Source organism: Eubalaena glacialis, chromosome 7, assembly GCF_028564815.1.
Source record: "Eubalaena glacialis isolate mEubGla1 chromosome 7, mEubGla1.1.hap2.+ XY, whole genome shotgun sequence".
NCBI classification, from domain to species: domain Eukaryota; kingdom Metazoa; phylum Chordata; class Mammalia; order Artiodactyla; family Balaenidae; genus Eubalaena; species Eubalaena glacialis.
The window spans coordinates 71,918,439-71,938,844 of NC_083722.1; the positions used below are offsets into that span (position 1 = coordinate 71,918,439).

The 20,406-nt window shown below is 52.3% G+C and overlaps 1 protein-coding gene across 2 annotated transcripts in view; it reads right to left on the reverse strand.

Moving 5' to 3' along the window:
• Positions 1-13,189: 13,189 nt before the first annotated feature.
• CCDC12 (coiled-coil domain containing 12) overlaps positions 13,190-20,406 on the reverse strand; it is a 48,649-nt gene continuing 41,432 nt past the window's right edge. The window contains exons 3-8 of one of the 2 annotated variants that reach the window (XM_061196648.1): positions 18,389-18,468; positions 16,903-17,076; positions 16,706-16,767; positions 16,426-16,460; positions 15,304-15,380; positions 13,190-15,206 (exon numbers count right to left, since the gene is read on the reverse strand). In XM_061196648.1, coding sequence (XP_061052631.1) covers positions 15,121-15,206; positions 15,304-15,380; positions 16,426-16,460; positions 16,706-16,767; positions 16,903-17,076; positions 18,389-18,468 — 514 coding nt within the window. In that variant the 3' untranslated portion in view covers positions 13,190-15,120. The remainder of the gene's footprint in view (positions 15,207-15,303; positions 15,381-16,425; positions 16,461-16,705; positions 16,768-16,902; positions 17,077-18,388; positions 18,469-20,406) is intronic. The other variant, XM_061196649.1, reaches the window with a different exon arrangement.

Sequence of the window (20,406 nt, forward strand, 5' to 3'; positions counted from 1 at the left end):
GAGGGGACATAGCTCTGCTCCGAGGGCGTGTGAGGGGACATTGAACCTCCTGAGTGGGTCTGAGGGGACAAGCTCTGCTCTGTGTGTGAGGGGACATGAACCTCCCAAGGGGGCCTGAGGGGACAGCTGTGCCAGAGGGCAAGTGAGGGGACATGGACTTTTCAAGGGGGTCTGAGGAGACACAGCTCTGCTCCAAGGGCATGTGAGGGGACAAGACCTGCCCTGTGTGGTCTGAAGAGACACAATCCTTCCCTGAGGGCACGTGAGGGAATATGGACCCTCCGTGGGGGTCTCAGGGGACACAGCTCTGCTCCGAGGGAGCGTGAGGGGACATTGAACAACCCGAGGAGTCTGAAGGGACACAGCTCTGCTCTGTTGGTGTGTGAGGGGACATGAACCTCCCGAGTGGGTCTGAGGGGACACATCTCTGCCCCGAGGGCATGTGAGTGGACATGGACCTTCTGAGGGAGTCTGAGGGGAAACAGCTCTGCTCTGAGGGCACGTGAGGGGACATTGGGCCTCCTGAGGGGGTTTCAGGGACACATCTCTGCTCCGAGGGCACCTGAGGGGACACTGAATCTCCTGAGGGGGTCTCAGGGGACACAGCTCTGCTCCAAGGATGAGTGAGAGGACATGGACCTTCTTTGGGGGTCTAGGGGACTCAGCACTGCTCCAAGGGCGCATGAGGGGACAAGACCTGTCCTGTGTGATCTGAGGAGACACAATCCTTCCCTGAGCACATGAGGGGACACTGGACCTTCCATGGGGGTGTGTGGGGACACACTCTGCTCCTAGGGCGTGTGAAGTGACATTGAACATCCTGAGGGGTTCTGAGGGGACACACCGTGCTCTGGGGGCGTTTGAGGGGACACTGAACGTCCTCACGGGGTCTGAGGGGACACACTCTGCTCCGAGGGCGTGAGGGGGCATTGAATCTCCTGAGGGGGTCTGAAGGGATACAGCTTTGTTCTGAGGGCGCCCCAGGGGACACTGGACCTGAGGGGTTGAGGGGACACTGCTCTGCTCCGAGGGCGCGTGAGGGGACACTGAACCTCCTGAGTGGTCTGCGGGGACACAGCTCTGGTCTGTTGGTGTGTGAGGGGACACGAACCTCCCTAGGGGGTTTGAGGGGACACAGCTCAGCTCCGAGGACATGTGAGGGGAGATGGACCTTCCGAGAGGGTCTGAGGGGAAACATCTCTGCTCCAAGGGCACGTGAGGCGACAAGACCTGCCCTGTGTGGTCTGAGGACACACAATCTTTCTCTGAGGGCACGTGAGGGGACACTGGACCTCCTGAGGGGGTCTCAGGGGACACAGCTCTGCTCCGAGGGCGTGTGAGGAGACAAGACCTGCCCTGTGTGGCCTGAAGAGACACAATCCTTCCCTGAGGGCACCTGAAGGGACATCGACCTTCCGTGGGGGTCTGAGGGGACATAGCTCTGCTCTGAGGGCATATGAGGGGACATTTGAGCTCCTGAGGGGGTCTCAGGGGACATAGCTCTGCTCCAAGGGTGAGTAAGGGGACACGGACCTTTCATGTGGTCTGAGGGGACACAGCTCTGCTCCGAGGGCGCAAGAGGGGACAAGACTTGCCTTGTGTGGTCTGAGGAGACACAATCCTTCCCTGAGGGCACGTGAGGGACATGGACCTCCACGGGGAGTCTGAGGGGACTCAGCTCTGCTCCAACGGCGCGTGACGGGCAAGACCTGCCCTGTGTGGTGTGAAGAGACACCATCCTTCCCTGAGGGCACATGAAGGGACATGGAGCCATTGGGGTGGGAAACACTGAGGGGACACAGCCCTACATTGAGGGTGCTTGTGGGCATGGACTTCCTGAGGGGCTCTGAGGGGAAAAAGCAGCGCTCTGAGGGTGCTTGATGGGGCACAGACCTTCTGTGCGGGTCAGCAGGGACACAGCTCTGCTCCGAGGGCACATGAAGTGACCTGCCCCTGCCCCAGGGGGTCTGAGGGATACAGTTTTGCTCCTAGGGGGTGTGAGGGGTCATGGACCTGCCGGGGGGGGGCGGGGGCGGTGGTCTGAGGGGATGCAGTCCTGCTCTGAGCGTACTTGAGGGGACATGGACCATCCATCCATCAGGGGTTCTAACAGGGTCCTGGCTCTGCCTTCATTTTCAGAAGTGAGGTCTGGCTGTGGGGACCCGGTCAGAGGGTGCTGGGTCAGTGGCTCTCATTGAGCACTGGGGCACATAGGCTGGACTGTGTTCAGCTATAACCCTGTTGTCTCCTCAGCCAGCTCCAGAATGATCCCCGCCTGAGGCTCCCATGGCCAACTGAAACAAGCCTTGCCTGGGGCAGAGGAGCCTCCTCTTGGGCAGCGTAGGGGACTCTAGAGCCAGACAGGGGTCTGGGCCCTGGCTGGCTTCCCGTGTTTGCTGTGTGATCCAGGGCAAGCTGCCTTCCTTCTCTGAGCCTCAGCTTCACTTCTGAGGTCGGGCTCCTGTCTAGGTCTCTTGGCCTCTGTGGTCTCAGTACCCCGACCTGCTCCCTGGTGGGCCCCCAGGCTAGCTTTTGGCTGCCTGGACAAGGACTTTATCTTTCCCTTGGGCAGACTTGGGGCCCTCAGCACTGAAGGCCAGGACATCCCCAGGTGAGAGGCTCCCTCCTTCTTCGGCATCCCGGTCATGCAGGCAGTGGGGGCCAAGAGGGTGGGTGTGGATTCTGTGCATCTCCTCCCCATCCAAAGCCTGGGGGTCAGGAAAGGGGCCAGGGTCTGGGAGGCAGAAAATTGTATCCCAGGCCTAAAACCATCCCTTCGGGCCTCAGCCTTCCATCTGTGCGTGAAGGGAGGGGAGGTGGGGCCCTTCGTGTGCCTGAATTAATTATGCCCCCGCCACCTGCAGCATCTGTTTTAGCGGGATAGAGAGGAGAGTTTCAACGCCCCCAAAGGCTTCCTGACTGGAAGGCCTGATGGTTCTCAGTCCCAGTTCTCAGACTGCAGGGTGGGGACACGGCCAGCGGTTCTGGTAGGGGACCCTGTTGATGGGCAGCCCCATGGGGCTCCTGTTGGCTTTGCTTCCCAATGGTGAGGAGGAGGGGACGAGGCCAGGCTGGGAGGACGGGGTTCTGGGCATGGGACGCTGGGCTTGTGACCACTGCAAGCTCCCTTCTCAGAGCTTCAGCACCTGTGGCTCCGGACTCCCAGGCCCTGGTGCACAAGGCCCTCCACCTGCTCCTCTCCACTCCCCACGCTGTGCTCTCCAGTCAGCCCTCTTTGGGGGCCTCTGCCCCAGCACCCTTTTCCTGCTGCAGCATGAGTCAGGGGACAGCCTTGGTGTGAACCACGTCCTGGCCCTGCCCAGAGGCGAAACTGTCAGGCTACCTGCCCCCAACAAGCTCACCCCCACCCGTGAGATAGAGAGGTGTGTTGTGTGTCTGTTGTTATGTGTATGTGTTTGTATATGTGCTTATTTGCATTTGCGTGTGTTTGTCTACGTGTTTGTTTGTATATGTGCCTAGTTATATGTATCTGTTGTGTCTATTTGTACTGTCAGTTTGTAGTTCTATTTGTATCCTGTGTCTGTGTGTTTGTAGATGTGCTTATGTTTGTAATATGTATCTGTGTGTCCATTTGCACGTGTGTCTTTTGGTGTGTCTGTGTGCGTGACTGTATTGTGTGTGTACCAATGTGTCTGTTTGTATTTATTGGTATGTCTGTGTATATGTGTGTGTCTATTTGTGTGTGTGTGTCTGTGTGGACTCGTGGTCTGAGAACGCCGCCTGTGGGTGGAATTTGGCCCAGAGACATGTTTGGTTTGGCCCTCATAGTATTTTCAACATCTTGAGCCAACATTTAAAAATCAGGATATTTCACATAAAAATTCAGCTTTTTGGTTTCTTTTAAAAATTCAGAAGCCCTGGCAGCCTCAGGCCTGCGTTCCCATGAGGCCACTCTCCTCCAGAGCTGCTCAGGGGCTGCCTCGTCCTCCCACCCTCCACAGCCTCACTTTTCTCACCCAGCAGCACCTTGAGGATGACTGAGTTTGTGATCCCAGAGTGTAAGCCTGGTTGCCAGGGACTGTGTGCACGAGTGTATGGGATGAGGTCGTGTGTGTGTATGTGGGGGGGAGGGTGTTTGAGTGTATGTGTGTGTGCATAAATCCATTTTGCAATGGGGGCGTGTACACGTGAATGCGTGTGTGCATATGAGGTCAATCTGTGTCAGTGGGCTGAGCGCATGTGTGAATCTGTGCTTGTGTGCATTAGGCAAATGTGAGTGTGTGGGGGACATGTGAGTGCCTGCATGTGTGTAGGGCATCTGTGTGTGTGGAGGTTTAGGTGTGTGAATGCATGCGTTTGCAGGTGTGTGTGCATGGGGTTTGCGTGGACATATTTGTGGCCATGTGGAGTGTGTGAGCCACTGCGGTCTGAGCATGCTCTGCACAGGAGCTTCTTTCGGCCTTTGAGGGGGAATCGGATTCCGGGCTTCTGGCTGGGCCGCCTTGTGGGATTTATTTCTTTCTCAGTGCCGACCGGAGGCCTGAGTAATGGGAACATTTTAAGAAAACCAGTAAATACATAGAGAAACGGCAGGCTGGCCGGGAAACAGGCTGGACACCCCTGCCCAGCCCACAGCTGCCAGAGGCCCTGAGTCCAGGCCTAAGGCAGGGAGGGAAGCAGCCCTAGAACCCAGCATGCTCAACCACTGTGCTCTATGGATACCCACTTCTGCCCATCCAGTGGGTGAGTCCCCTACACTACCTGGATGGCCCCTGGATCTAGGCATCTTCACAGCTTGGCTCTGAGCAACAGATGCTCAGGACAGGCCCAGGGGATGCCATGTCAGACCTGGCCCAGGGGCTAAGGGGACCTGACCCTCCAGGTGGGGCCCCTTTCCCAGCCAGGCTACAGTGGGTCCACATCCCTGAGTATTCTGTCCACACACGTCTCACACATACGTAGACCCTCCCTCGGGAGGGATGAGGCTGCCTGTGACCTGGCAGGGCTGGTGCTCCCCACAGGGTTGGGAGGGTACGCAATACACTCCACTTGGAGCCCACACACCCGAAAGCGCCTGGTGCCTGGAACCTGGGGAAGGCTGGTGTCGGGGGGTGGAGTGGAGGGTTCTGTTGCTCCCCAGGACATGGCCACCACTGTCCTGGGTTTCGGGCTGACTGAGCCCCACTCTCGGGATCACCTCTGATATCAGCCCCTTAAATGACATAGGCCCCACGGGAAAGGATGGGGTGCTTCCTCTGGTGGGGTGAGGTTCCTTACAGAAGATCCACTTCAGCAGCGGGAAAAGCAGGCTATGCTGACCCACACTCCCCTGCAGGGGCCCTGGGTCAGTGTCTTCTGCTGCCCCCCAGTGGCCGTGTGAGGGCAACGGGGGAAATAAAGGCTACACGGAGATTCTTATCCATAAAGGTCTGCTGGCTGAATAGAATCGCTGGGCTCTTGGCCCTAGATCCCCACCACTCACTACATCCCACTGTGATGCCCAGTGAGATGGTTTGGGGAAAGCGAAGTCTTTTAGACTGGTCTGAGGGAAGGAACGTGGCTCCTAGCACAGATCCCGAGACCACTTGGAAGGTCAGCTCCTGGAGAGCAGGGCAACATCAGGTTTACAGCTGCATCCTTAGCCCCTGGAACAGTGTCCAGCACAAGGTAGATACTCAGGAAACAGGATGAATTAATGCCTGAATCCCCAGCTCCTGTAAGGGTGCTGCAGCAGGCCCCAGATGCAGCTCAGAGCCCCATGGAGAGGTCACCTGAAGGTAAGCAGGAGTCTCGCACACTGAAGCCCAGAGGTGGGGAAGAGCAGCATGAAACCCCAACAGGGGACTTGGCCTGGACGATGCCTGGGGCTTGAGGATGCACAGGTAGAGTCCAAGGGACTTGATATGCCCAAGCTGGTCACCTTCACGCAATTCACCTGCAGCCCACTGGGCTAGACAGAATTTTCCCTTGTAACTTTAGGGGCTGTGCCTCTCTGTGACCCTGTGTCTGCCATTCCTCACCGTGTTACAGGCCCTATACCAGCCCGGATGTCCACCTGGCCTCTAGGGTCCTGTCCCTGCAATCCCAGGTATGACTTCCTCCCAGCCCTCGTGCTGCCTCCCCTCTTACCCAGAGGCATCAAGCGTGAGTCTCTGGGCCAGCAGGCCCTGTACTCCTGTCCTCTGCTTGGCAAAGGGGTATCCATGCTGTTGCCAAACATTTCAAGCTTGACACCTCTCCTGAGATGACCCAGAGGCCAGATGTCCTCGAGGATTTCAAGCAGGAGGAGGGGCCTGGAGTGTTGGGAGGTCAGGGCTGTCCTGGAGGAGTGCATGGTGAGCCGGGTAGCAGTGGGCACACCAGGGCTCCATCCACAGAGCTGGGCACTGCCACTTGGCCCATTTCTTCAGCCCTATGACAAAGGGGCTGCTGGGGCCTGAGAGTCTGTTGCTGGGATCTGTCCCTCCAATCGAGAGTACTTTATTATTCTAGGTAGGAGTCCTTTATCAGATATGGGGTTTGCAAGTATTTTCTTAGTCAGTAGCTTTTCTCTTCATCCTTTTAACAGGGTCTTTGTTGGAGCAAAAGCTTTTCATTTTCGTTGTCAAATTTGCCCATTTTTTTCTTTATGAATTGTGCTTTCTCATGTCTAAGAACGCTCTTCACCAAGCTCTAGGTCCTTAAGGTTTTCTCCTATAATCCACTTTAATTTTTGTATAAGGTCTGAAGTGTAGGTTGGGGTTCCTTTTTGGGGCGTTTGGATGGATATCCAATCACTCCAGCACAATTTACTGAAGACTATCCTTCCTCCATTGAGCTCATTTTGCACCTTTGCCAAAAATTAGTGAGCCGTACCTATGTGGGGCTACTTCTGAGTTCTCTGTATTCTTCCATTGATCTATGTGCCTACTTTTCCACCAATACCACCATCTTGATTACTGTAGCTGTATAATAAGTCTTGAAATGGGTAGATTGATTCCTCCTGCTTTATTCTTCTAGCTAAAAATTGTTTAAGCTGTTCACGTTCTTGTAACTTTCCTGATACATTTTAGAATAATCTTGTCTATATATAAAAATCTTATTGAGATTTTGATATGAATTGCATTAAACCTGTGTATCAATTCTCCAGTAAAACCACCTGAGCTTGGAGATTCTTTTTCAGGGGTTTAAAAATTATGAATTCAATATCCTTAATAGTTACAGAGCTATGGAAATTATCTTTTTCATTTTGGGTGAGTTATGGCAGTTTGCACTTTTCAAGGAATTGGTCCATTTCATCAACTTGTCAAAATGTGGGTAGTTATTTACAGTACCTTTATTGTCCTTTTGATGTCCATGGGGTCTACAGTGATAGCCTTATTTCATTCCTAATACGCCTAATGTGTGTATCCTCTTGCTTTTTTTTTCTTTTTATTTATTTTTGGCTGCTTTGGGTCTTCGTGGCTGCACGTGGGCTTTCTCTAGTTGTGGTGAGCAGGGGCTACTCTTCATTGCGGTGCACGGGCTTCTCATTGCAGTGGCTTCTCTTGTTGCGGAGCACGGGCTCTAGGCGTGTGGGCTTCAGTAGTTGTGGCAAGCGGGCTCAGTAGTTGTGGCTCGTGGGCTCTGTAGTTGTGGCATATGGGCTTAGTTGCTCCGTAGCATGTGGGATCTTCCAGGACCAGGGATTGAACCCATGTCCCCTGCATTGGCAGGAGGATTCTTAACCACTGCAACACCAGGGAAGTCCCTGTCTCCTCTTTCTTCGTCAGTCTTTATTTCTTGTTAGTCAATTACTGATTTCTGCAATGTTTACCAGTTTCTTTGCTCACCACTTCTTCCTGCATCCTGTGGCAGGCACTGCTGGCTGCCTTCCCGGTACTCTTTCTACCCTTCTTCCTTTCTCATGGAACCTCAATTTCAATCATGGTGGCAATGTGCCCAGCTTAAAATACCCTTACTCCCCACCCGTCTGCAGTTAGGGTTGGATCTGACACACTAATGGCTGATCAGATGTGAAGGCAAGCATGGGGGACTGGGCTTGAAGCCATGGTTTCTTCAGCTGGCTTGCCCTTTGCCCTTCCCCCTCCTGCCTGTAGCTCGAACCTGGGAGGTCGGGGGCGGGGGGGCGGGGGGGGGAAGGCTCCCAAGAGAGCTAAGGACGGCAGCTGAGGACACAGAAGGGACTCACATCCTTGGTGGTCTCAAGAAGTCACTGTACCACCTTAGACATAACACAAGAAATAACCCCTCCTCGTTTAAAATCCTGTAGGTGAGCATCTGCCAAATGCTGTCCTGATTCCCATATCCTTCTCCCTGCCCCCACCGTGCTCCTCCTGCTATGGAGCATCCTTTAGTAGTTCTTTCAGCAAAGATCAGTGCAGAGTAAACACTTAGTGTCATAAGCCTGAAAATGTCTATCTCGCCCTTATTATTTATTATTGAGCAGACTGACATTTATGTTTCCTCAGCACTTAGGAAAAATTTGTCTTCTACTATCTACCATTGATGAAAAGTGGAACTCATTCATTAGTAGGCAATCTTTCCGTTGTTTTTTTCCTCCTGTAGCTTGTTGGATTTTCCTCTTTCCCCTCAATGTTCTAATCTTGACCATTGTAGTGAAACTGCAGATGTGGCCATTAAAAAAATTCCACTTCATACTTATCGAGTAATTTAGGTTGTGAATTCTGGAAATTTCTTTTAAAAGTGTCTGAAATACAGTATATACAACAACAAAAAATGTATAAAATGAATGGATAGAGAATAAAATGAATTCCCAAAACTTAAGCCAAGAAAAAGAACATTATCAACACCTCAAAGGGCCCCTTCCCAGAGCTAACCACAAGCCCGATGATGAGGATCATTGCCTTGCTCTTCTGCGCAGACTTTACCACCCATGTGTGTATCCTTAGAGAGTGTACTGTTCTACTCTGCCTGTGTTGGAACATCACACAAATGGCTCATACTTCTTTTCTTCCGTGACTTGCTTCTTTTTTTTTTTTAATTAATTTATTTATTTTTGGCTGCATTGGGTCTTTGTTGCTGCGTGCGGGCTTTCTCTAGTTGTGGCGAGTGGGGTCTACTCTTCGTTGCGGTGCGCGGGCATCTCACTGAGGCGGCTTCTCTTGTTGCGGAGCGTGGGCTCTAGGCGCACGGGCTTCAGTAGTTGTGGTACGTGGGCTCAGCAGTTGTGGCTCGCGGGCTCTAGAGCGCAGGCTCAGTACTTGTGGTGCACGGGCTTAGTTGCTCCGTGGCATGTGGTATCTTCTGGGACCAGGGCTCAAACCCGTGTCCCCTGCATTGGCAGGTGGATTCTTAACCACTGCACCACCAGGGAAGTCTGACTTGCTTCTTTTGAGATGTATCCACAATCTTACACAGGGCTATAGCTCATTTCCTTGCTATAGAGTATTCCACTGTCAGAACCATAACTCATTGTGTGTTACTGTGTGTATGTGTGCTATTATGAACATTGCTTCTGTTAGGGTTCCTGTCCCTGTCTGCTGGTATTCCTGTGCAACAGTGCTCTAGGACACTAATAGTGGAATTGCTGGTCACTGGCCGTGCACCAGTTCAACTTTTTCAAAAGTGGTCTCACCAACCAGCACTCCCACATGTGGCAGGTGGGAGGCCTGCTGCTCCACAGCACACCAGGGTAGCTAGTAACCCTTCTGTCTGAAAGTCTCCCTTGTCTGGCATCACCCCAGCTACCTGAGCTTCCTTCTGTTGATTTTGAGCATGACAGACCTTTTCTAATCCCTTGCAATCTGTTTGAAAGACTGGGTTTAGGTTTCTTTTTCTAAACGACATCAGACCGAGTTTTTTTAAAAAAAGCGAACAGGTTCATTAATAGTAATTAATGACATATTTGGATTTATTTGTCCCACCTTTTTCTCTCTTTGCCTTCTTTTGGATAATTTATTTTTCTCAGTCCATTTTTTTTTCTTAACTTCTTTGGAAGAGGTACACTCTAGGGACTTCTCTGGCGGTCCAGTGGTTAATACTCTGCGCTCCCAATGCAGGGGGCACGGGTTTGATCCCTGGTCAGGGAACTAAGATCCCGCATGCTGCATGGTGAAGAAAAGAAAAAAAAAAAAAAAAAAAAAGGGGGTACATTCTATCACTCTATTTCTATTTTTAGGGTTATCCTAGAAATGTCAGCCTGTCTGTATACCAGAGTCTTTGCTCTCTTCCTGAGTGAGCTTGGTAGATGACTGTAATTCCAATCACCTCTCACCTCAGGACTTACTATTATTGTTGTTATGTACTCTAAGTAGCTCTTGCTTTACTTTTACTTCACAACACGTATTTGTTTTATAAGGTTAATGTGTACTTAAATTTACACTTTCTTTCTCTTCATTCCTTCTTACATCTCAGATTTTCCATCTGGGATTGTGACCCTTCAGTCTGAAGACATTCATTCAAAAAAAGACATTCAGTTTTTTTTTTAAGGAGAATGTTTATTTCTTTTTTAAAAAAACAGCTTTATTGAGATATAATATATACCTCATACAATTCACCCATTTAAAGGTACAATTCAATGGCTTTTAGCATATTCACAGACTTGTACAACCATCACCATAATCCATTCTAGAATATTTTCATTACCTCAAGATAGATTTTTTTAAAAAGTCTGCTGGTGACAAAACCTCTGATTTTGTTTGTCTAAAAATATTTTGTACTTGTAACATATTTTCTCTGGGTATAGAATTCCAAGTTGACAATTACCTTTTGTCCAGTTAACACTGATGCCAGATGGTACCATTCCAGTTAACACCGGCTGTGTTTGAGACATTTGCTGTGGGCTTGATCTTTGAAAGATAATATAATCTTCTCTAATTTTAAGATTGTTTCTTGGTCTTTTTGTTCTGACAATTTATTCCAACGTGTCCAGGTATGTACTGGTTTTAAAATACATCCACAAATTCTTAGACTCCACCTCGAGGTGGAATCTAATTCTTCTCCCTTCGAGTGTGGGCTGGACGCAGTGACTTGCTTCTAACAAATAGACTGTGGCAGAATATCAGTTCCAAGACCTGGTCATAAAAGACCCTAAAGCTTCCTCCTGCTTTCTCTCTGGGATCGCTCATTCTGGGGAAAGCCAGCTGCTACCACATGTGAACACTCATGCAAGCCCTATGGAGAGGTCCACGTGGCAATAACTGTGTGTGCGCAATGCTTCTCTAAGCATTCCTGTGAGCCCTGGGAGTGGAAACGGTCCTGAAGCAGATCCTCCAGCCCCAGTCGAGCCTTGCGATGCCTGCTGCCCTGGAGGACATCTTGACGGCTACTTCAAAGAGATCCCAAGCTAGAACTACTCAGCTAAGCCACTCTTGAATTCCTGATCCACAGAAACTGTCAGATAATAATGATTTGTTGTTTTAAGCCACAGAGATTTGGGGTAATTTGTATGCAGCAATTTATAATTAATACGAAGTGTGAAAAAAACTTGAGGCAAACTTGCTTATTGAGCTGTAATGAACATACAAAAAGTGCACAAAACATATATGTACAGCTCAATGAATATTCGTAAAGTGAACGTACCTAATGAATCACCACCCATAACAAGAGATAGAACATTTGACTGCAGATGTCTTTTGGTTGCCCAGCTTGAGAATTGTTGACCTCGAATCTGTGGACTGGTGATTTTGAAAAGTTCAGTCATTTAAAAAAAAAATGACCTTTGCCCCATTTTTGCCTTTTTTCTCCCCCTGGAACTCCAACCACATGTTGGATCTTTTCACTCTATCCTTCATATCTCTTAGCCTCTTGTTTTACATTACTGACCTGTTTATCACGCTGGCTGCATTCTGGATAACCTCTTCAGATCTAGCTTCCTATTCACAAATTGTCTCTTTGGCTCTAATTCACAGATACAAGGTTTTAAATTGCTATAATAATTTTTACTTCTAGAGCATCACTTTGGTTCTTCTGCAAATCTATTCTGGTTTTCAAGCTTCTCTTTTAGTTCTTAAATCATTTTTAAACATTGAAATTATCTGACTGATAATTCTATTGTCTGAAGTCTTTGCAACTCTCATGCTACCATGTTCTTTCTGATGTCCTTTGCTCTGAGTGCTTTGTTGCCTAGTATATCTGGTGAACTTTTCTGTAAGCTATTTCTCTTTCTTGGAACTTTATTGGTGGGGATTCTTTGAGGACTAAGATGAATAAAGATTCATTCAGGTAGGATCTGCATTTCCTTCTATCAAGTGTCTGAGACCACCACATTCTGGGACCACTGTAAATCTTGGCCTGAGGCTTCTCATGTGCAAACCCACATGAGGGAGGGCTGCCTCAGTTCTCAAGGGAGACTTTATTCTACTCCAGTAATTGGCAGGGTTCAAGTTCCCCTTGGGATGCCAAGAGTACAGACTGATTATTAGTTCACAGAGGGTGCTGCCCTTTGGGGCCCCACCAGGCATTGAGGGCCTCCAAAACCAAGGCTCGATTTCACCTGGCTTGTCAAATACCTTCAGGGCAAAGGTCAGGCTTCAGCATTCTGCCGCTTCTCTTACCTTTTGGCCTGAGTATTCCTTACTTTCTTGCCAGATCATTAATGCATTTAAAAAACATTTGTCAATATTTATTTACCTAGTATTTTTAGCTGTTTTCCAAGGGAAGATCAGTTCAGGCAACCATCCTACCGAGATGCCAGAAACAGAAGTGATTGCTACTCCTTCTTCAAGTACCTTTTTTCTCCAGTTTTCTTTTCCCGAACGAATTCCTATCAGCTAAAGGACAGCTACCAGTACGTCAGGGTTCTCAACCTATCCCCTCTCTCTCCTTCTTTCTCTCTCTCTGCCACCTTTTGGATCTTCAACTTTACTTCCAATTTATTAATCCCTTCTTTGACTATAAGTTATCATTTAGCTCTTCCAGTGAGTTTCTTATTTTAATAAACATTCTTGGGCTTCCCTGGTGGCTCAGCAGTTAAGAATCCACCTGCCAATGCAGGGGACATGGGTTCGAGCCCTGGTCCAGGAAGATCCCACAGGCCACAGAGCAGCTAAGCCCGTACACCACAACTACTGAGCCTGTGCTATAGAGCCCGCAAGCCACAACTACTGAGCCCACGTGCCACAACTACTGAAGCCCACGCACTCTAGGGCCTGTGCCTCGCAACAAGAGAAGCCACCGCAATGAGAAGCACATGCACCGCAACGAAGAGTAGCCCCCGCTCTCTGCAATGAGAGAAAGCCCGCACACAGCAACGAAGACCCAATGCAGCCAAAAATAAATAAATAAATAAATTTAAAAAAATAAACATTCTTTATTTCCAAGATTTCTAATCAGTTGTTTCTTATACCAAATCCCTGTTCTTGAGTTGTGTGTGGGAGGGGGGTCAGTCCCTCTTTGATCTCACTGGTGATAAAACAAATGCTCATTTTAAAGCCTGTTAGGATGTTATCGTTATACTTTCTTCAAGTAGAAATTCTCCCACTTGTTGGGCTGCTGGCCATTCTTTACAGCACTGGATTTTCTCATGCATTTTATAATTTTTGAGTGTCCCTCATGGGTGATAGTTTTTGCTTTTCTCTCTCCCTGCAGGGCCGTTGTTCCGTAGGGCACACAGGGTTGTAAATGCAGAAGCGAACCTTTCATTAACTCTCTGGGCTCTCATACAGTGGGGATATCCTTACTCTGGTGCTGAGTGGGAGCCTAGTTGCCAGTCACAGGCGTCTGAGTCCTACACTGCCACAGACAAACATCCTGCTTCCAACTGCAATCCCAGGAGGTGGGGGCATCTTTTCACCCTTCATTCCTAGGAAGGGAAGCCCAGCTCTAGACCCCGGCTATGCAGAGGGAGCCTGGCTCCAGTCCTGACACCTGTGGGGCACGTCTGACCCCTGTCCCTTGTGGGAATCAGTCCTGGCCTTGTCCCATTGCTCACCGCAGCAGCCAGCCACCTACCACTTCAGCCCTTACTCATAGCTGCCAGTTTCTGCTCCCTTCCCAAGAATTACCTTCTCAGAGGAGTTGCATAATTTTAAGTTAAACCATTTGCTTTATTGTATGAGTGACAGTCTGTGTGCACACACTCCCCCCACCTCTACCGCCCGAGTCCTCAGCACCGTCTACCAGAGCTGGGCCATTGTGTTCCTAGAAGCTGGCATGGAGGGAGGAACACACTGGGATGACTCAGGGCAGGGGCGGGAGGCTCAAGGGGAAACCATGAAGGAAACTTAAGAGTGTGATCATCCTGGAGGAGATGAAACTCTAAATGGTCACGGGTACCTGGAGTCAGACTTGTGGCCAGCCAGTCATTCTGGAGAGTCAGCTCCATGGAGGAGGCTCACGGTCCTGAAGCCAGGACCTTGGGGACCCAGGGTCCAAGACCACCCCCGAAACCCAGGCTACAATACCCCAGTCTTTAGCAGAATGGGTCACCCTCCCCCATACGGGATCCCTGTGCCAGGGAAGCCAGTGTCTAGCTCTGGCCGGTGAAGTGGGGAGACGGGCTGCTGGGGCTGTGGGTGGAATGTGAACGAGCAGTGCCAGGGGCCCCGAATCTGTAGTGGCCCAGAGTCGAGGCTTTGCCAAGGCACAGCTCACCCCCTTCATGGGCCCAGTTGCTTCCTTCTCACTGCGAGGGGATCCACAGAGGACCAGAGTGGGAGCCTCTCCAAGGTGCCCCACAAACTACTGTAAGGCCTATCTCTGTCGCCCAAGGATTTTGAGATGATCACCGCTGACCAAGGACTGGACCAGAACCTGGACCCAGAAGGTCAGGCCTGGGCCTTCCCCACCCCTCCAGCCTCAACATGTTCAGCCCAACACAGGGCTTACTCATATTAAACATCACTTCTGCAGCTGCCCTGTCTTGGGGCCCAAACCCAGAGTATCCCAAATATTCAGGAGGTTTCTGCCATACACAGGGGTCTGCTTGTTTCTATTTCCAGACATTAAAAAAATTCAAAATAACATATATATGTAGAGATACAGCAAGCCCACAGAGTTGTTGCTGGCTCTGCCCCAACTCGGCACGGTGGGGACCACTCAGGAGACAAGGAGCCGACCTCACAGCATGGGGAGGGGTGGGGTTCAGACTGCTAGGCAGGGAGTCACTGTTCTGAGGCCAAACTGGAGGTGATGGCAAGCCCAGCCCCTACCCTTGCCCAAGACCATCCTCCTATAGGACAGGCCTGAAAGGTGGGCGGCGAGGGGATAGGGCATGCCTCAGTCGGAGTCACCAGCCTCTTGTTCGGTGGTGGTGGCCGCCACTGCAGAGGCCAGGTTGTCCTCCTGGCCCTTCAGCCTCTCACCTGGAAGGGTGGCAGACAGGAGGAGTGGAGAGGGGCCGTGTGCTTGTGCCACCACCCAGAGGGCAGGGAACCCTGCCTTACCAGGCCCCGCACTTACGGATCAGCTCGGCGATGGCCCTCTGGGTCCGCTTTTCTAGCTTCTCCAGCTTCTTGGCTACATCTCTCTTGAGGTCCCTGGAGCAGGGAGGTGGGAGGAGGCCGGAGGCTGAAGGCTGGCCTGGTGTGGCCTTGGGGCCTTCCCCTCCCACAGCCCCTCCGGCATCAGGAATCACACTCGGGTGCCTGAGGCCAGGATGCTCCTCCCTCTCTCTTTCTGTGTCCTCCAAAACCCAGCATCAGCCATCCTTGGCAGTCCCAGTGAGGCAGGGACTAGCACCACAGACCCACCCAACACAGGGGCCCGAGTCAAGGTGTACAGGGTAGATGGTTCTTAGGGTCCTCTCTTTGTCTGTTCCCCTTGGTCTCCATCAGCGAGTGACTTGCCCCGGCCCGCTGGGGGTCCTGCTCCTCCTTCGACCACACGTTCGTTCACCCTCACCACCAGGAGCTTCCAGAAGTGCACACACAGCCTATTCCCCCTGGCTCTGGGTTTCCAAGGACACACGCCCCATGCTTTTGTTTCATCAGATTAGTACACCTTCAGCTAGTGCCGTACTTGACACAGAATTGTGAGAGGGAAATGGCTGGTACCTCTGGCCCAAGGTAAAGTGAACACATGGCCCTCTCTCACCCTCTTTCTCTGCCCACTCACAGGGGCACCAGGAAGGATGAGCATCCCCATTTCACAGCAGAGGGAGCTGAGGCCAAAGGGAAACAGGCTAACTGGTGGCAGAACTGCGGCAGAAACCTTCATCTGCCCTTCCCACCGTCTTGCCTCTACCCTATGGCTCCCTGCGGGCAACGGTCAGCCTTGTTCAAACGGAGCTCTCTGAGGTGGGGGCGGGCCCTCATCCTTCCAGAAGGGACTTTTGGAGGGGACTGCTGAGCCCCCTCTGCCCGAGCCCCTCCCCACCCTTAGGTGTCATTCCCTGTCATGTCCCTCTCATTCTCCACTTACGTCCTTCTCGGCACTTACTTCAGACAGTAATAATCTCCTGTAGCTGTATGTCTACACTGCCTGCCTCCCGTTGCGAGGCTGGGAAAGGCCCAGCCGGAGCCCATGCCTAGCACCAAGAGTGTCCCAGTCAGTCTGCACTGGTCCTACATGGGCAACACTCACCAATCAGGCTTCCGGGGTGCGAGGTTGGCCAGGTCCTGGGGAGGGAGGAGACACATGTCAGCGCTGGAAGGGCTTAGTCCCAAGGGATGTAGAAGACAGGGGACAGAGGTAGGAAAAGGGGAGAAAAGGGAGGAGGAAGGAGGGGGCTGAGGGGAAACAGGGAGGTAGAAAGGGAATAAAGAAGTGACGAGAAGGAAGGATGTGTGAAGAGAGCAGGTGGGAAGGAGAAAAGGACCCACAGAAGGAGCAAGGGAGGACGGCGACACCCCCAGGCACTCACCACTTCCTCAATGATGGGCTCTGGCTTGGCGGCCTCCAGCTGCTCCTTCACCTTCTCTTCCACTAGAGGGCGCAAGACAACAACAGAGGCAGGTCGGAAAGGAGCCACCACTCTCCCAGATACGGCAAACTGCAGCCGCAGGTCCCTGGGAGAGTCTGGGATTTCTTGCCCCGCCTCTCCCCTTGGCCCCTAACTACCTAGAGGTGAGATCCTGCAAAGGCAGCTCTGGAGGAAGGGCTTGGGTTTCTCAGGATGAAGGCAATCCGGGGATGAAGGAGGGCCAGCAGGCGGCAGGCAGCCAGCTAGAGTAGACGGAGCCCAGACCTCTAGCCAGGAAGCATGGGTGCTTCTCTTAGTCCCAGGATCCCCAGCTGGGAAATGAGACAGTTGCCTGGATATATCCAAAGTATGGTTTTGGGAAGGGCCTTGAGGACTGGCTTTTCCCATACCCTCCTGGGGCTCCTGGGCTCTGAGGATGTGCCCTGGGAATGGCCAGGGCACACACAGGTGGCTTTTCTTCCCATCCGACTCTTAGATTTGTGCTCCCAAGACCAGGGGGGCAGCCACCTCGAGGAGTCCTGCCCATGTGTACCTCCCGGCTCCACCCAGCTGCCAACAGCACAACGGGCCTCTGGGTGGCCTGACCAGGAGGGCCCTGCCCCTGTGGGGACAGATGTCAAGAACAACAAATTTGGGCTCCACGGGCTTCCTCTAACCCCCCTCCCCGTTGTCCCGGGTCTCCTCATGGCCCCTCTGCCCTGCCTCACCTCCCTCCAGCCACAGGTGCTGACCCTGAGACATGGGACCAGTTCCCCGTCCCTGTCCTCTGTCCTGCCTTACTCTCCCCACCATGCCACTGCCTCACCATGGCGAGGCCCAAACCACGAAGCAGATCACCTGGGAAGTGTGTGAATCTCAGGGCCGAAGGAGATGGGGAGGCAGACTGGAGTATGGCTGAATGGGCAACACTTTACTCTTTTATAAGATACATGTATCTATTAATTTATTACTCATATAATTAAAAATTGACAAAAACAAAGAATAAAAAACACGGCCATGGATCTGCACGATAAGAAGCACCCCAGCATCTCCAGCGTGGATGGCTCTGGACAGGCTGCAGCTGGCCAGATGCTCCGGCTGCTGTGCTGCTCCCCACACCGTGGTGTGACTGGGCAGCCTCTGGGCCAGGCCCTTCATCCCACCAGTGAGAACACCTCTGCCCATCCTTTGTGCTCTGGCACTGCCACGCCCCAAGCTGGGCAGGTGTCTGCCTGCCCACTACTCTCCAAGGACCTGGATGGTCAGCCCCTCTTCAGCGTCTCTCACTCTGACCCTCCAAGGGCCCGCAGCACCCATCACCCTGCCCCTGCTGTCCAAGGGCCCCTGGGCCACTTCCACTTCTCAGCCCAGAGAGGTCCTCTGAGGGGATGTGGCCTCTTCCCTCACAGGTCCCTGGAAGGCCTCCTAGGCAGGGCGTGAGCAGGGCAGAGCAGGCACAACAGGCCGCTTCAGTGCCCAGACTGCTTCTAGTTGTGCATCTGCCACGAGATGGTGACGGAGGGTCCTGGAGGCCCAACTTCCAGCCCTGGCACTGTCAGTTATTCTCCAAGAGAGGGTGACACCTGCCAAGGTGGAGGCAACCAACAGTGCCATGGAGCAGAGGTGGAGACGCAGCCCACCTACCTGCGATTGGCTTGGCCTGGGGCACCCTTCTCCTCTTCAGGTCCTCATCCTCTGGGACATAGTTCCGCAGCCTGAGTTCCCTAAAGGGCAGAGAGAACAAGCAGAGAGAAAGTAAGGTATAACATGGTCTCATTCACCTTATACACTTGCAGGTTGGCATGTGATGAAGGCATAGGAGCTGGCTACTTCCTGACTCTCCTCTGGTCTCTCTGGAGATGACCTGGTGAAGGGAGACAGCGCAGGAACAGAAGCTTCGTTGTGACAGGCTCCCTTCTCTGAGCCCCAGCCTCCTCATCTTCCAGTTAGCAGCCAGGCTGGGCGCTCTCCCAAAGCCCCACCTGCACAGTAGGTTCTCATCAAGAGCTGGGGTCGGGGTGCACAGAGAGCATTCACTGGATGTCTCTCCAGCATTATCTCCATTTGACAGTTACGGGAACTGGGGGTCAAAGAGACTGCACCATTTTTATAGGGTCCTACAGCAGTGGTCGCAGCATCTGAGACAAGGCAAGGTGGGACTCCAAGCCAGGGCCAGAGCTACTCCTAAAAGAGAAAGCCAGTGGTCACCCACTGGTTCCCCAAGCCCCACCTGCTCCTCAGAGCCTTCGTGCCCTGGAGCCTCAGCTACTGGTGGCAAGGGTCTGGTGTGCTGGGAGTGGCCAGCAAGGGCTGAGGGAACAGGCATGACAGTGTGCAAGGCTGGGAAAGCCACAATGCACCTGGACAGCCACGAGAAGTTCCCATACCTCGCCCCCGCGAGGGGGTTTTAAAATCTACCAGAGCAGATCCCACGACCTCTATGAAGGGGGAGCGGCCACAAGGAGCCAGAATGGCACACTGGGATTGACCAGCGACCGTGGTGTTGTTTTCCTCTCATCGCAGTCTCCTCGGGCAGGGCTGGCTGTACCGAGTGCTCACTGGAGGCCTCCCTGGCTCAGCAGCTCATCAAACCCCGACTCCCACACACAGCAGCCTGCCCGCAGGACGGGCCCTTGGCTAACTCCACAGGGTGGCAAAGAGAGAGTTCCTGGGGGCTGCTGCTTAATAAAGGCAAGACAGAGACACTGGGACAGACCATCTAGGCCCTGGGGGAGGCAGCAGTGGCCTCCCCAGCCTGTTAGCCAGATGGGACTGGGGTGTGGGTCCTCTTTCTTCCCCACTACCTCTTCTGAGCCCTCTCAGGACTGCTGGCGCCTCAGAAGTCCTGGGAACATTTTCCCAACAGGAGGCCTCCTGTGGTCTGTCATCTACGGAACCCTCTGTCTGTGCCAGGGAAATGTGTGGCTGATTTCTCCAGCCCCTGGGCCTAATGCCAGGTCACTAAGGCACTGGGAGAGAAAGTGGGGCATGATAGGTACATTGACTTTCGTTTATAACAGGATGGGGAGAAAAGCGGAAGAGAAACTGGGTGTGGGAAGAAAACTGTGGGGATTAGTGAGAATAAAAAAAAACTGTCACTCTCAGAAACTGGCTCCAGGGTCTTGTAAGAAATCAGAGAGAGGAGAGTCTGGTGGCAGCTGTACCCAGAGCTCACAGCAGTAACAACAAGCACCCACACCTCCAGCACCCCTTGCTGCCCAGGCTTCAGAAGACTAGCCGGAATGAGGGCGGACACAGCAGGAGACGGGGAGGGGCCAGAAGCAACAGGAAAGAGCAGCAGCATCTGGTGGGCTGGCTGCACAGCAACCACCCCCAGCACCCCCGGTAGCCCCGCCGGCCACTGCCCCCTGTTCTCCCCTAGAGCTGAGCACTGGTCAAGCAGTCAAGAACACCTGGGTCCCAGTCACTGTGGAATTGCCCCATTCTGGGCTCCGATTTTCACATCTGTAAACAAGAAGGCTATGCTGGGTGTGTCGAGCTCTGTCAAGCTAGGTTCAAGTCCTTCCCTGGTTCAGTCTGTTGAGAGATAATGAAGAGACTGACCCTCACTAATGTCCAATTAACTGCTCCTCCCACCCCACCCCCATTACCACCAAATGGCAAAAGTCTCTGGAGAGGTTATGGGGCACTGGGTTCTGCTC